Here is a 14,889-nt window from a genome sequence, read left to right on the forward strand (position 1 = left end):
GCCAGTTTACCAAAAACAAAGCAGATTTTAGGAATGGTAAAAAAGTTTTTATTCAACATTCTAAATATCATTGAATTAGAAATGTATTTACAAATAGTATTTTTAAGGTAAATCACCTTTTATGCTCACCTCTTTCTGCTCAACTTGGAGTGCTGATTTTAAAATATCTCTAAGCTGTATTAGCTGTTTTCTCTCCTCATCCTGGGCTTGTTTGATCTGAAGGACAGAAACAGACAAAACACAGGTTAAAAAACAATATGTTACTAATTTATAGTAACAATTTTCTTTAGAGAGATTGTTGATTAACTGGCTTCAGATTTCCTGAAATATGTTCAGCTAGTTTCTTTTTCTTTGTGTAAAAGCTTGACAATGGTTAAGTTCCTGTTATGTAGAGACTATTGCCTGTCCTGCTGCCCGATACTGACACGGAGTCTCCTTTTGTTACCCATCTTCCTGCATTCTCTCCCTTTCTTGTTTTACACTTCAATTGTAAACTCTTTGAAGCAGAGACTTCTTATGTGCATGTGCAATGCCTACCATGATAGGGTCTGAGTCTATGACAAAGGTTTCCAGATACTACATTAATACAGTAGAACCTAGTTTATTTTATCTGGGTGGTTGGCAACCCACTTAATTCACTGGGAGCTGTTCAGTGAAGGAGATGGGGTAGTTTTTTGCTCAGGCTTTTACTTTTCAAATGGTGCTGCTTCTCTACTCCTTTGAAGTAAAAGCTGCAATCAGTGGAGCACCTCAGCAGTCCCAGAGAGCTACTGCTACCACTGTGTATGTTCCTAGTTGATGATTCAAACCCTCACCTTTGCCTGAGCTAAGACATCTAACCCTACCAATTATCTGGATTCTACTGTACAAATAACTGATTATTTTACAGGCTAGGTGAAAACTCTTGAAAATACAAAATGCTGAAGCTACTCAAAGGTTGTTGGTTGTAGCCGTGTCAGTCTATAGACACAGGCAGACAAAGTTCTTTGGGTAGATGTGATATATCTTTTATTAGACCAACTACATAGTTGGGAAAATTGTTCTTTGCAAGCTTTCGGGCACAAACACCCTTCTTAAGGCATAGGAAGGTTCTGCTGGTGTTTTGTATGCTCTCCTGGGTGAATAGAAGCCAACAGGCAAAATGCGGGTCCATGAAAATACAAATGCATGGCAATGAGGATCAGAGGCCATGAGGAACAATAGGTGTGAGATAGGCAGGTGGTGGGAGGTGAAATGTTGAACTGGTGACAGAATGTAGCTGGAAAACTGCAGACAGGCTACCTGGGGTTATCAGATGGCAGACAGGGTATAACGTGCTATAAATCCAATGTCTATATTTAGGCCTTGATTTTTTGTACCTGGTAGATTTATGAAGTAAAGTTCATAGGCTCATCTATGAAAGGTGTTTTGTAAATTCCCTTTGAGGATTAGAACTGAGAGACTGGAGAGAGAGTGGTTGTCTTGTGAGAAGTGTGCACCCACAGGTAATTTGGTATTTTTCTCTGATAGATTTACAGTATGCATTCATTCTGGTCCACAGTTGTTGTTTGGTTTAGGGCGACTGCTGGTTCTGTGCAGATGTGTGTGTTGGTCCGTGGGTTTCTTGTATATGGTGGTTTGTATTTTACCATTCTGGATATTGATCGTGGCAACATTTCCTTTTCAGACACTATGATTAATATCCAGAATGGTAAAATACAAACCACCATATACAAGAAACCCACGGACCAACATACATATCTACACAGAACCAGCAATCACCCTAAATGCATTAAGAAAGCTCCAGTATACAGCCAAGCCCTCCAATACTACCAAATTTGCACTGAGAATACCCACAATTGTTACCTCACAAATCTCAAAAGGGATTTCACCCAACAAGAACACTCCTCCAGAGATATAGAATGTACTTTTGAAAGAGCCACCTGGATATCACGTGAAGATTTGCTGCAGTACAAAAAGAAAATCCCCACAAATTGCACACCATTAGAAGTGCACTGATATATTAGTCCATATCTGATTAGCACTGATAGAAGGAAAATTGACATTATTGGCAATTGGCTTTTTTTTTAGCTTATGTAGCCAATACTGTCACCGATTAATGCCACACGCATGTGCACAACCGCAGCATGCACGTGGCCAGAAATGAAGCCCGGAAGCTTGGACAGCAGCTTCTGGCTGGTAAGTCTGATGGGGAAAGGGGTGTAAGGGAGTGAAGGATCATGGGGGTGGGCAGATTAAGGCCCCCACAGCGAGGGAGGGAATGGGGCCAGGGCAGGCACTACCCAGTTGGGGCAGGGTGCAGGACAGAACCATGGGCAGTTCATCAGGAAATGCATCAGGAAAGCCTCCCCGCCACTGCATGCACCCCTTAGGGAGGCGTGGGAGGCATATGCCCCCGGATCTGTGTGCAGGGTGAGAGGGGGCTACCCACTGTGGGCTCAGGGCCAGGGACTATGCCAGCCTCTTCCCGGTGGGAGGGGCTGGGCCGGGGTTAAACTCAGAGCAGGTGGGGACAGGGTGGGCAGCAGTGGCACTAGAAGCAGGAGATTATTGGGGAGGGGCTACGGGTTGGGTCACATGCCTTCCCCGGGGGGGCATGTAAAGCAGGGAGCCATTTCCCCTCCCTGTGCCCCCTGAATAAGCTGCCTCCAACTCCATCCTGTGCCCTGCTCTGCCCTGGCCAGGCAGTTCCTGGCCCTGCTCCAGCCCCAGTCCCATTCTGTCCCTTACCATGAGGGCGTTGATCTGCCCTCCCATGCCCCTTCTACCCCCACAGACTTACCAACTGGATGCTGCTCTTCAACTGTTAGGCTGCATAATCGGCAATTGGATAAGTATCCACTGATATGGATGGTTAATAATCAGCCATCAGTTTCAGCCAAAAAAATCTTTATCAGTGCACCCCTGCACACCATTAGTTATGGCATACCATCCTTCCCTGGAACCTATACAGAAAATCCTCAAACAACTGCAACCCATACTAGAAAATGACATAAATTTTAAAAGAGATCTTTCCAGAACCACACATCGTAGCCTTTAAAACAAGCACCAAACCTCACTAACCTTATCACCAGAAGCAAACTTCTTACAGTTCAAAGCACAGATGATGCCAGGACAAAGAATGTAAAGCCTGCCAACACATCTCCACCATTCCCACAATAACTGTACCCCACAACAAAACCATCACCATTCCTGGATCCTATACCTGCACTTCCAGAAATGCAATACAATGCCCTGATGGAAAATATGTACAGAAACCAAAAAACAGCTGCATACAAGAATAAACACACACTGGAAAACTATCGAAGACAAAAAACCCAATTACCTGTGGGTACATACTTCTCACAAGACAACCACTCTCTCTCCAGTCTCTCAGTTCTAATCCTCAAAGGGAATTTACAAAACACCTTTCATAGATAAGCCTATAAACTTTACTTCATAAATCTACCAGACTAAATATAGGCCTTGGATTTATGGCACACTATAACCTGCCTGCCATCAGATAACCCCCAGTAACTTGTCTGCATTTTTCCAGTTACATTCTGTCACCAGTTCAACAACCCCCTTATCCAGGAACCTACCTGTCTCATTGCCTATTGTCTCCCATCACTGACCTGCATTTTGCATATTGGTTTCTATTCCACCCAGGAGAGTGCACAAGACAGCAGCAAACTCTTCCTATGCCTTAAGAAGGGTGTTTGTGCCCAAAAGCTTGCAAAGAACAATTTTTCCAACTATTTAGTTGGTCTAATAAAAAGTATAACACCTACCCAAAGAACCTTGTGAAGCTACTCAATACATCTTCACCAGAAAGATTTTTATTTCTTTAGTAAGCCATCTTTGCACCAACAACATAGCAGGTTACTACTTACTGTATGAAGATCTGTTGAGAGCGTCTCAATTGAAGGCTTGAGACTTTCAACTGCTTTCAATCCATCCTGAAAGAAACTTTTGTGCGTGGGGAGCAACGCAGAAAGGAAACATTCTGGTTAGAATTAGTTTAAAATGTTTGAGATTTTTAGTCTTTTCTGTTATAAACACTTTACTGAAGAGAGACACTGTTGAAGCTGAAAAAGGTATATGCACATACTCCATAAAACACAAAAGTGGTATCCATGATAAACAGCAAGACTGCAGGATATATTCATTTTTCATGCAGCTTTAACCAATTCACCAGTTACACACCCACAATTCCATCACTTTATAAACTCATTCTTACAATCTATAAGTACCTTCAAAACATCATGCTGAAAACGATATTCGGAATCCTGTTTTTCTCTGATTAAACCCCCCCCCCCAATTTTCGTATTAAAAAACCCCCAAAATCTACATTTTGTCCGTGACTAAAATGAAACACCAGACACACACAGACACAGAGTGGTGTTTCATTTTTATCATAGAAAAATGTGGATTTTGGGTTACTTTTTTAAATTTGAAAATTGGGGATTTTTTTTTTTTAAATCAGAGAAAAACAGGATCCCTGGATATGACACACTATAAAAAAAAACTTTCCCTAACCTCAAATGTGGATTTTCTTCCTCCTCCCTACCTTTTCTCAAAGCCCAAAATAGAGCAGATTTAGTTTTAGACTGGCAACAGCATTTATATATACAACAAAAATTATAACTTTTAAAGGCCTATATCTTACAAGGACCTTTCTAAAGAAAGGAAGATCCATTTGTTATTCAGAAACTCAAGCATTTGTCAAGGTTTTGCTATGAAGCCTGCCTGAACACGTGCATAGCAAGTAGAGTCACATTTATTTTGCTATATGTTCCAGTTTTTAATATTTTTTTTTGAGAAGATAAGCATGTTCAGTATTTTTAAAGAAAGCTGCACCACACACAACTTAAACCTTTCTCTGAAATGTTCAAAGCATAAACACTACAGCATTGGAAACCAGATGGGAAAACAACATTTTTTTTATTGTTGAAGCTCCATGAAAAGCAAAACGCACATGAATGACACAGATTAGCCATAAAACTGATTTTACAGTATTAATAGCATAGAAAGATTACTTTTATACAACCCAACAGAATGCTTGGAAGACAGGTCTATTTATCAATGTAAACAGGTTGATACTGGTTGCTCATTTTATAGCAATGAGTTTATTCTTATATAATAGATCTGTCAAAAAACCCAATCAACCAAGTTCAGTTGTCTAATGAGGTCTTCTGTGTTTATTTCGGAAGTCCTCCATCGAGCTGGAGATAAAGCCTTTCTCTCAAAACAATTTTCCCCTATTGTTTACCCTATTTATGTTTGTAGAGCAGAAGTAATTTAACTCATTGCCAGAAACATTCTGAAAGATCAGACAGCCAGTAGACCAATCTAGACATATTACTGAACATACCAACTACATGCCATAGTATTAGATCCATCTAATGCCTCATTTCATGTTAAGTAACATAACAAATAAACAGTAACTGATCTATTAGGCCAAACCAGTTTGTCAAAAATACTACTGCTAAATTTGTACAACTGATTCTTAGATCTAAGATGCAGGAAAATTTTTTTAGAAGAATAATTGTTACCACCAAGAAAATGCAACATGTTGCTCAAGAGGTTGTGTAATCAAACTTACTTGCATTGTGCATGGAAATACTTGATCAGGTTCTGAAGCAAATCAACTCCTTTTTTAATCTTGATTTCATTGACTTTCAGCAGGTACTATTAAAAAATAATTAACAGAAAAAAAATTAGTGACACACTATTTGCTGCTTCACAGTGTGATAAGACCCTTAAAGTTTATTATCAACCTAATTTAAATCTCCCCAGAAACAGCACATTGAGAGACGCTGAAAACTTTGAGTGTGGTGAAGAGAAATTTCAGGGCTTCACATAAGCAACTGGTGTCAGCGCTAGGTCTCAATACCCAGTTAGAATACTTGACTATGATGACTTTAAAATTTAGCTATTTCAAATTTTTCAGGCCTACTGCAAGTCAGATTCACAGGAAATGTAAGGGACACTTCAGTTTGATTCTATTCCACCCTGTTCAGGTTCTTAATAATACATCTGTTATCATAACACACCATGATCTTACCCTTAAGACTGAGTTACAAACAAGGTTCCCTCTAAGGTGTGCGCGTGCGAGGCCACGCACAACTAAGAGTGTGGCCATGCACTAGGAGAGGAGCTGAAAGTCAGCTCCTAGGCAAGGTGGTGGTGGGAGCCTGGCACAGTCTCCGCTGGCTCCGTAGAAGTGCTCCGCTCTCCCGCATCAGGACCGGGGAGTGGAGCACTTTCCTGGAGCCGGCAGATCCTGCGGCAGCCCCTGGCTCTAGTCCCTGGCCCCAGCCCCAGCCCCTGGCCCTCAGCCCCCAACCTCCAGCCCCCAGTTTCTCGGCTCTGGCCCACAGTTCCAGCCGCCTCTGGCCCCCAGCCTCTCGGCTCTAGCCCCTGGCCTCTGGCCCCCAGCCCCCTTTGGTAAGCATCCCACACCAGACTGAAGCAGCACACTCACAGATTGCTACTCCTTAAAGGGAACACTGGTTACAAAACAGTGATGGGAAGCAAGGCCCTCCCACCTTTTGTGTTAACTGTTTTGCAGGGACTGAAGGAGATTGGAATAGAGTCACACTTAGGTCCCCAAGTTCACTTGTATCCCTCATGCGAGAGAATCTGGCCCAGGGTTCATCTCTAAAACACAACAGTCTGGCAGTAAATGTGGTTGTATGCAAAAGGGCATCTTCAATATTGCCAGACAATTGTTTTACTTTTTTGTTTAAAGTATCTTTGCTTTTGATTCTGATTTTTTATTCTAATTTTTGAGTTCCCCCTGTGAATCACGTGACCAGTTTTCACAAGTTTCACTAGTTTAGGGCCTTTGGAAGGAACACTTGCTAGAAACCTTGTCATGATCAGGAACCTTCGGCACTCCACAAGCCCAAAGCCAGAAACCAACACAGCTCAAAAGAACTTAAGAGTTTAATACAGAGAATGATGGCAAATTTGAGACACAGGAGCCAGAACTGGGTCTTACTGAACTCTTGTGCAGGATCCACCAATATGTATTCAATAGGAACCATTTTTAATTCCTACCAAGCAAGGCAGAATTCAAATTGGTGACCTGCAAGTGAAGGAGCTTACTAAGAATGCTCCAAATGAACGCAGTCTCCCATGAGTACCTGCAATATTTCATCCTTTCAGAATGATTAAAATAAAATACACTAAAATATGGCCATATTCAAGCAGATTCTTCAATGCTGTATTTTAATGTGATTATTCAAGAGAAACAAGCACATTAAGGCAACTGGATCAACATATCCAGCAACCTTAACATAAAATATTTTCAACTTCTTACAATGAAGGAGGCTCAAGGAAGCTTTAAGTCCCCAAGGTAGGACCTAGAAATAAGAACCTTCTTCCTAGAATTTTCCAATGTTGCAGGAACAGTAAGATCATCACATTGTACTATGCCTAATACTGTTAAAGGGAATTAAAAGGGATTTGATCACTTAATTCCCTTTTAATATTGATGAGAATTAGCCATCCAAACCCTTCACTAATTTTGAAAAATCTCACTTTTACTCTCTGTATCAAGATGAGAGCCCTGAATTATCAAAGACTTGCATACTAAATCTGTACACTGATAGTCAGGGCAACTGTGGCCAAGTGAGTTTGGTATCTAGGTCAAATTAGCTCCAACCAAAGTAAAGGAGGCATCTTTGGACTGAAGCCTTAAGTGACTCAGCAGAAGAGGCCCAAATGCTTACATAGGGTTTTGAAGGCTATCACCCTGTCGCACAAATCCCAAAGGAAAAAATACTGTATTTAAAAACAACTGTCAAATGCTTCATAATTATAAAACAATGTTACTGGTAGTAACTTTGTTAAGAATATGAAAAGGTAACTGGAATACATTCCTAATGGCCTTGTTTTTTTTCAAATACAAACCTAATGATATGGTAGACAAGATTTTTAAGGGAACAAATGAGAGAATCCTCTGCACCTTAAAATAATTTGGAGTTCATTGACACTGCAAAGACTCACCTTCAACTCAAAGCAATTGACTAAGTTATATATTTAGTTATCTACAGCATATTAATATGTAAAAATCAACAAAGAACCTAAAATTCTTTGCAAAGCTAGCAGGTCAGAATGGTGAGGTTTATTTTAAAATCCTAAATCAAATAATATGGTACATCTTTCCCTCAAGCACAACAGTTGCTATAAGCCAAGGATGCATTTTTTCCTCAAAATGTCCCTTTTTGAAGATAATGGAACATTTGTATTCAATGTTAAATCTTACCTCACACATCTGTAGCTGAAAGAACCTCCTTTCTTTCTCCATCTCTTCTGCAATTTCAGCTCCACTTATTTCTGTGCGGATCATTCCATGTAGCTTAGCATGCTCCTTTTTCTCCTTCTCTATTTTCGTACTAAATGGGAAAGAAACAAAATCAAATCTCACTAAATCTGATAACCTTAAGAAACTCTTATAGCCCTGCATTTTAGTTATTTCCATTTTCTGTTGTATTAGAACTTGATAAGGAACCAAGGAGAAGTAGCAACTTCCTGTATCAGAAATCTAATCCAATCATCTGTTAGAACAAGCGACTGACAAAGGGATTCAAAGAGGAGGTAGTAAACTGACAAGAAGTCTAAAATTAAAGCATAATTGCATCTGACCACACCTGGGCTAACAGTGTTCAATTATATCTCTAGATTTACCAAGCCTCTCCTACCATCACATCATCTTCACTGCATACCGGATTTCCCAGTCAATACCAGAGCTGTCACCTCTTCCTGCTACTGAGCCAGTGGGTGCGGGGATGTTGAGCAGCAAGCTGGTACAGATTTCAAAGTCTGCTAGACCAGCTATCCTGCTTCTCTGAAAACTTTTGCCAATCCTTTCCAATAGTTCTGGATAACACAGGTTCTACTACACTGCTGTGCACCTTTCCTACAGCTAAATAATCAAAATCATAAATACATTATTATAGACAGCTTTTCTTTTTCTACTCACTAATTTATTTTAGTTGGTTCCCATGTTATTCCCATGTTATTCAAAGTGACTTCAATGTAATTACATTAGCCAATTAGATCAGTACTTGAAAAATGTAAGCATGTAGAGATTTATTTGGGTTTTGGAACAAGTTTGCCATTTGTATTACTTGGAAACCAAGAACATTAAAATGATAGAAAAAGACCCTTCCAATAAACAATACAGAGGAAAAAATCAAACAGGAAATACCATGCTCATTTAATCTTGCACAAGCAAGTATCCATTAGATTAAATCAACTATATGCTTAAAGATAGTTGCTTCAAGGCAAGAATTACACACTGTTCTCAACTTGATTTTGAACATCTTGTGAAAAACGTCTTGCATGTGCTGAAGATTCATAAGATTCATAACTTATTCATAAGTTCTGTACTTGCATTTCCTATCAAAAGAATGGCCAAATGTTACATCAATAGCCTCTAACAGCACAAAGTAACCAGGTTTAATCTTTCATCAAACTTTCCACTAGAAAACTTTCTGAATACCATAAGCCCCACTGCTGCCTCTTTACTAGCAAACAAAATTTTTAAGAAAGTTGTAATTTCCCAGGAGGATATCCAGCCAGTACAGCCCAGATTTTCACTCCACAAAGTCTTCCAGGATAGGAAGAACACCATAGGAAAATCCCCTCCATTTGCAGAGAAAACCTTTATTAATATAAATCAGAAAAGCAATTCCAAATGAATTTAAATTTGAGAAGCTCAACACAGAATGTGCAGGTAAAAAAATTCATGAAGCTTCAAGGAGATGTATTAAACTACAAAGATGAATGATTCCATAGAAGCATCAGTGAAGAGAGTCAGAAGTGTCAAAAAGAAAAGCCTTCATTTTTGTTCCTGTCATGGTTATGTGTAAGGTGACCATTCATCCAGGTTTAGCCACAACAGTCGCAGACATCAGAAGCCGGTCCCAGCTGGCTGTTGAGAATTATAATGGGTGTCCTTGGAAATGCAGGAGCACAGGGTGCAGTCTGGCCAGGAGTCGGAGCAGTGCAGAGCACCTTGCAGGTGGGCAGACAGGCACCACTGCCTGCCCAACATGCCACCCTACCCCTGGTAACTTATGAGAGCACAGAGGGAATTGGCGGGGGAAGGCAGTGTCCCAGGCATCCTAGATCAGGGGTGGGCAAAATGTGGCCCGTGGGCCGGATGCAGCCTGCCAGGCCATTCTACCCGGGCTGTGGGGCCCCTAAAAATTTAGAGAATTAATATTGAGCTGCCCCTGGCTGCCTGTCATGCAGCCTTTGATGGCTTGCCAAAACTCAGTAAGCAGCTCTCTGCCCAAAATAATTGCCTGCCCCTGTTCTAGATGAATATCCCAGGTGTTGAGGATTTCCTTATGGTCACCCTGCTTATGTGACATGGCAAGAGTACATTTCTAGGCCCCCTGATTTCAACCTTTGCTAGAAGATCTTTCAGCTACTTGAAATACTGAAATGAAGAAAATGAGGTTTCCACAATTCTAAGTATTAATATTATAATTAATATAAAAATGGCGCGCGTGTCAAAAAGAGGGTGATCTCAACAATGGCAAAAGCAGATTTGATACAAAAAACAGTGGACTATTCTGTATCCAAAGAAACTAAAGTCCAAAAACAACGGATTAACCAATCACCAATTCTGAAGGAAAAAAAAGTTTTAGTACAAGGCATTCAGAAAAGATGGTGAAACCTACTCACTTTCCTTTTTGGCACTTTAAACAGAGTAGTCTATATGTTAACTAGCTACTAGAAAGCTTTAAAAAAAAAAATCAAACTTTACAGAAAGTATCCAGAAGCATTTTTCTCTCTCTCAATTTCAGTAGCGGCCCATGGGAAAAATCACAAGAGACCTACCTAAATTCACTAAAATAATTCAAGTTCAGTAGCTATCAGTTACTGGCATCTTGTTTGCTCACAGAAGACAACACTTGAACTTAAATTTTCCAAGAGATCAACTATTTGGAACTAATCAGGCAATTAAGTAGACTGCACTTTAAAAAACAAAACAAAACACAAAGTCCATGCACAACACTTCTGCCATAGCAAAAAAACCTACTTAATGCCAAAACCAAAACATTTTAGAAATTCTAGTTCTATGAGATGAGGGAAAATATTCATACAAAATATTTCGTAAGCAGCTGAACATAAAGAGGCAGGTTTTTTACACAGGTGCCATGTTTACAACTTATGCAATATGTCCATGTTATATTTGTTCAGCTTAGCCTCTAAATTTACTTGACCTGTTATGAATGCAGCTGGTGTATGACTAATCTAAAATAAGTACAGATTTGGATATCAGACAAGAGAAGAACCACTATAGTTTAAATGAAGACCTATAATGAGTAGTTAGATATAAGAGACTGTTCAGCTCATCAAGTTTTCATTATATAAAACAATTTAAATGATTCCTTGAGATTATTAATCTCAGGGTCCTAATAATGTAGAAGTCCTACATAGAAGACTCAATCATTTCAGACTTAAGACACCCCTCAGAAAAAAAATCAGCCATTAGCTTTTACTGTTTTGTGACTGTGGAAAAAATAAATACAGCAATTCTTCAGTTGCAAAAAATCAGAAAGAGAACAGGTTAGAACACGGATGGACAATTATTTCAGTTGGAGGGCCACTTAACGAGTTCTGGTGAGCTGTTGAGGGCTGCATGGGTAGCCCCACACAATAGGAGAAAGGAGAAAAAAAATTGGGGGGGGGGCTGAGCATGTATATGTATACCCCCCCACAGCAGCTAAGTCTGTAGGGGAAGGGCCATGGGGGGAATGGGGCACACAGATTGAGGCCTCAGTGGTGAGGGAGGGAGTGGGGCATGGGCTGAACCCACTCACCCCAGCCCCATACCTGCCTGTGCCCTGCTCTCTCCCCTCACTGCTGTGGCCTCTATCTGTACCCCCCCCCCAGCAGCAAGGGAGGAAGTGGGGCTGGGACAGAGGTAGGCCCTACACAGCCAGGGCGGGGTGCAGGACAGAGCCACGAATGGCTTGTCAGGGGGCACCTGGCCATTTGGGAAGGGCATGGGAGCCGTGTGCCTGGGATTTGCATGTGGGATGAGGGCGGGCTATGGGCTGGGATGGAGCTCTTCCTGGTGGGGGAGTTGGGCTGCATTGCACTCGGGGCAGGTGGTGGTAGCACTGCGAGGGCAACTTGGGGGGCAATGGTGAATTTTGGGGTGGTTGCAGCCCCCCCCGATAACCCCCCTCCCAGCACTGCTGCCGCCTGCCCTGAGAGCAGCTCAGCCCAGCCCCTCCCCACCCCTGCCATGGCTGGGCTGCCTTGTGGCCCTACTGCTATACCCCACTGGAGATGGGGGCTAAGCCCCATTAGTCCCACCTTCCGCAGCCTTTGCCCCACCCCTTGACAGTTGCCCCATCCCCCCAGTCACCATAATGGGACCAGAAGTCCCACCCCCAAGGCCCTAATGGATGTTTCTCCCCTTCCCCCACCCCCCAAATATTCTTTTTGGGAGGGGACGACTGCCATCTTGAAAGCAGAATAAAACCAAATCATACACTAAAAGTCAAACACCTACTATAACATATTTTAATTTTATTACAAAAAATATTTGTTACAATTTGTTTTTGCATACTGTATATAGAGGGGATTGCATAATAACTCAGAAATAAAGTCTTACTTTCAGTAGGTGTGGAGGGGTGTATGTGTGTGCATGAGTATAGTTGGGTGTGAGGAGGGGTATGTGAGTATGGTGGGGAGGGGGTTGTGTACGGTGGGTGGCAGGTATGTTAGGGGGGTGTATATGTGGGGGGGGTTGCAGGGCCAGGGTATGGGTGTGGGGCATGGTGGAGGGGGTGCAGGGAACCCCCCCTGCTGCTGCTCCCAGCAGTAGCAGGCAGGGGTGCTTGGGGCACTTGTGCCCCATGCTGGCACCTGGTAGTGTGTGGCTCTAGCCAGTACTGCACATGGGCATGAGGAGCGCAGCCTGGCCAGCCTGCCTCTATCACAAGGGCTCCGCAAGTACCTGCAGCTCCTGCACTTGCATGGCACCAGGGAAAGACGTGCTGGAGCTGTCTGCCTTTACCACCACGTCATGCAGGTTCCCAGCCTCTGCAGGGAAGCAAGGGGTTGTGCTCCTTCCATTCCCATGGCCTGTGCAGCAGGTGGTGGGGAAGGCAGTTGGCTCCAGCACAGGGCTTCCCCTGGTGCCGGGTAAGTGTTGGCATGCCATGTGGAGCCCTTGTGATAGAGGCAGGCCAGGTAGGCTGTGCTCTTCACTCTCACACTCAGTGCTGGTTGGAGCTGCACCAGTGCCTATGCAGGGCATGAGAACCCCGAGTGCCCCTGCCTCTTGCTGCTGCCAGCAGTGAGGGCTGTGCACGATATGGGGGAGTGTGTGGGGGTCCCCCCCACCCTCCCTCACACTTGCAACCTGCCCACCCAAGCTCTTTGCTTCTGTTTCCCCCCTGGGCACAGGCTCCAGGATGCCCCCAGCACCAGCCCCTGCCCTCACCCAGGTGCAGCTCTCCCTTGCCCCCCTACCTGCTGCCCCTAGCAAGCAGGACATGGGGGAAGCCAAGCAGGTACCCCCCCAGGGCAACTGCAACAGCAGCAGTAACAGCCCCTCCTAGAAGCAGCTGCTGGCTGGGCCAGGCCCTTCCACCCACAAGGGTGGAAGCAAGATGCAATAGGGTATGTTGCAGGGGGTGTATACATGGGCATCTTGCTCCCACCCTCATGGGCGAAAGGGTTGGGAAGGGTATAATTTGTTGGTGGGTACCCATGGGCTAGATAAAAGTGCCTGGCAAGCCAGATCTGGCCCACAGGCCATATTTTTTCTGCCCCAGGTTAGAATATTTCTGACAATCTGATTCTCAACCACGGTGCCTTGAGATCTTTTTCAAGAGTGCTATACAATGTTAGCATTTTTAGGTGCAAACATAGGCGCACAGAAAAATAGAGCTGGAAGGAACCTCACAAGGTCATGAAGTCCAGCTCCCTGCTGGATCATCCTTCACTAAACCATCCCAGCCAAATGTCCATCTAACCCAGTGGTGCTCAATCTTCTGGCCCCACAGGTCAGGTGAGTGGTGCAGGGCCCCCCTGTGGGTCAGACTGGTTGCTAAAGCCTGGTACCCTGCCCTTGTCCCATGTGCTGGGATTGGACCTTGGCACCATGTCCTCTCACCTCTAGTGCTGGGACTAGGTCCCAGTGGCTCAGCACTGTCCCCTCCCATCCCTCATGTCCCAGGATTGGGTCATGGGGGCCTACTCCTACTCCTGCACACTGGGATCAGGAACCAGATCCAGTATGCAAGACTTGGGGCTCCATAGTTTCATAGTTTCTAGGGTCGGAAAGGACCTGAACAGATCATCAAGTCTGACCCCCTGATAGCCTGAACAGATCATCAAGTCTGACCCCCTGCCCTAGGCAGGAACAAGTGCTGGGATTATAATACCCCAGTCAGATATCTATTCAACTTCCTCTTGAAGACCCCCAAGGTAGGGAAAAGCACCACCTCCCTCGGGAGCCCATTCCAGAGCCTGGCAACCCTAATCATAAAGTAATGCCTCCCTGATATCAAGCCTGAACCTGCTCTCAATCAATTTGTGGCCGTTATTCCTTGTTATCCCAGGTGGTACCTGGAAGAATAGAGCTTCATCTATTTTCTGCTGTTCCTCCTGGTGAGTTTATAGACGGTCACCAGATCCCCTGTCAGCCTTCTCTTGTGGAGGCGGAATAGATTCAGGCCCTTCAGCCTGTCTTTGTAGGGCCTGGCCTGTTGCTTCCTGACCATGTGAGTGGCCCTCCTCTGGACCCTCTCAAGATTAGCCACATCCCTCTTGAAGTGCAGCACCCAGAACTAGACAAAGTACTCCAACTGTCGCCTGACCAGTGCCGCATAGAGGAGAAGGATCACCTCCCTGAACCTGCTT

The 14,889-nt window shown here is 43.5% G+C and overlaps 1 protein-coding gene across 2 annotated transcripts in view; it reads right to left on the reverse strand.

The window, feature by feature from the left end:
- Window positions 1-14,889, reverse strand: part of ASAP2 (ArfGAP with SH3 domain, ankyrin repeat and PH domain 2) — a 171,764-nt gene that overhangs the window by 68,350 nt on the left and 88,525 nt on the right. For both annotated transcript variants that reach the window (XM_090032346.1, XM_090032337.1), the window contains exons 6-9: window positions 8,255-8,384; window positions 5,585-5,670; window positions 3,873-3,948; window positions 130-216 (exon numbers count right to left, since the gene is read on the reverse strand). In XM_090032346.1, coding sequence (XP_089888472.1) covers window positions 130-216; window positions 3,873-3,948; window positions 5,585-5,670; window positions 8,255-8,384 — 379 coding nt within the window. The remainder of the gene's footprint in view (window positions 1-129; window positions 217-3,872; window positions 3,949-5,584; window positions 5,671-8,254; window positions 8,385-14,889) is intronic.

The sequence above is a fragment of the Crocodylus siamensis genome, chromosome 1 (assembly GCF_052110815.1).
Source record: "Crocodylus siamensis isolate JL-2025a chromosome 1, ASM5211081v1, whole genome shotgun sequence".
Classification (NCBI taxonomy): domain Eukaryota; kingdom Metazoa; phylum Chordata; order Crocodylia; family Crocodylidae; genus Crocodylus; species Crocodylus siamensis.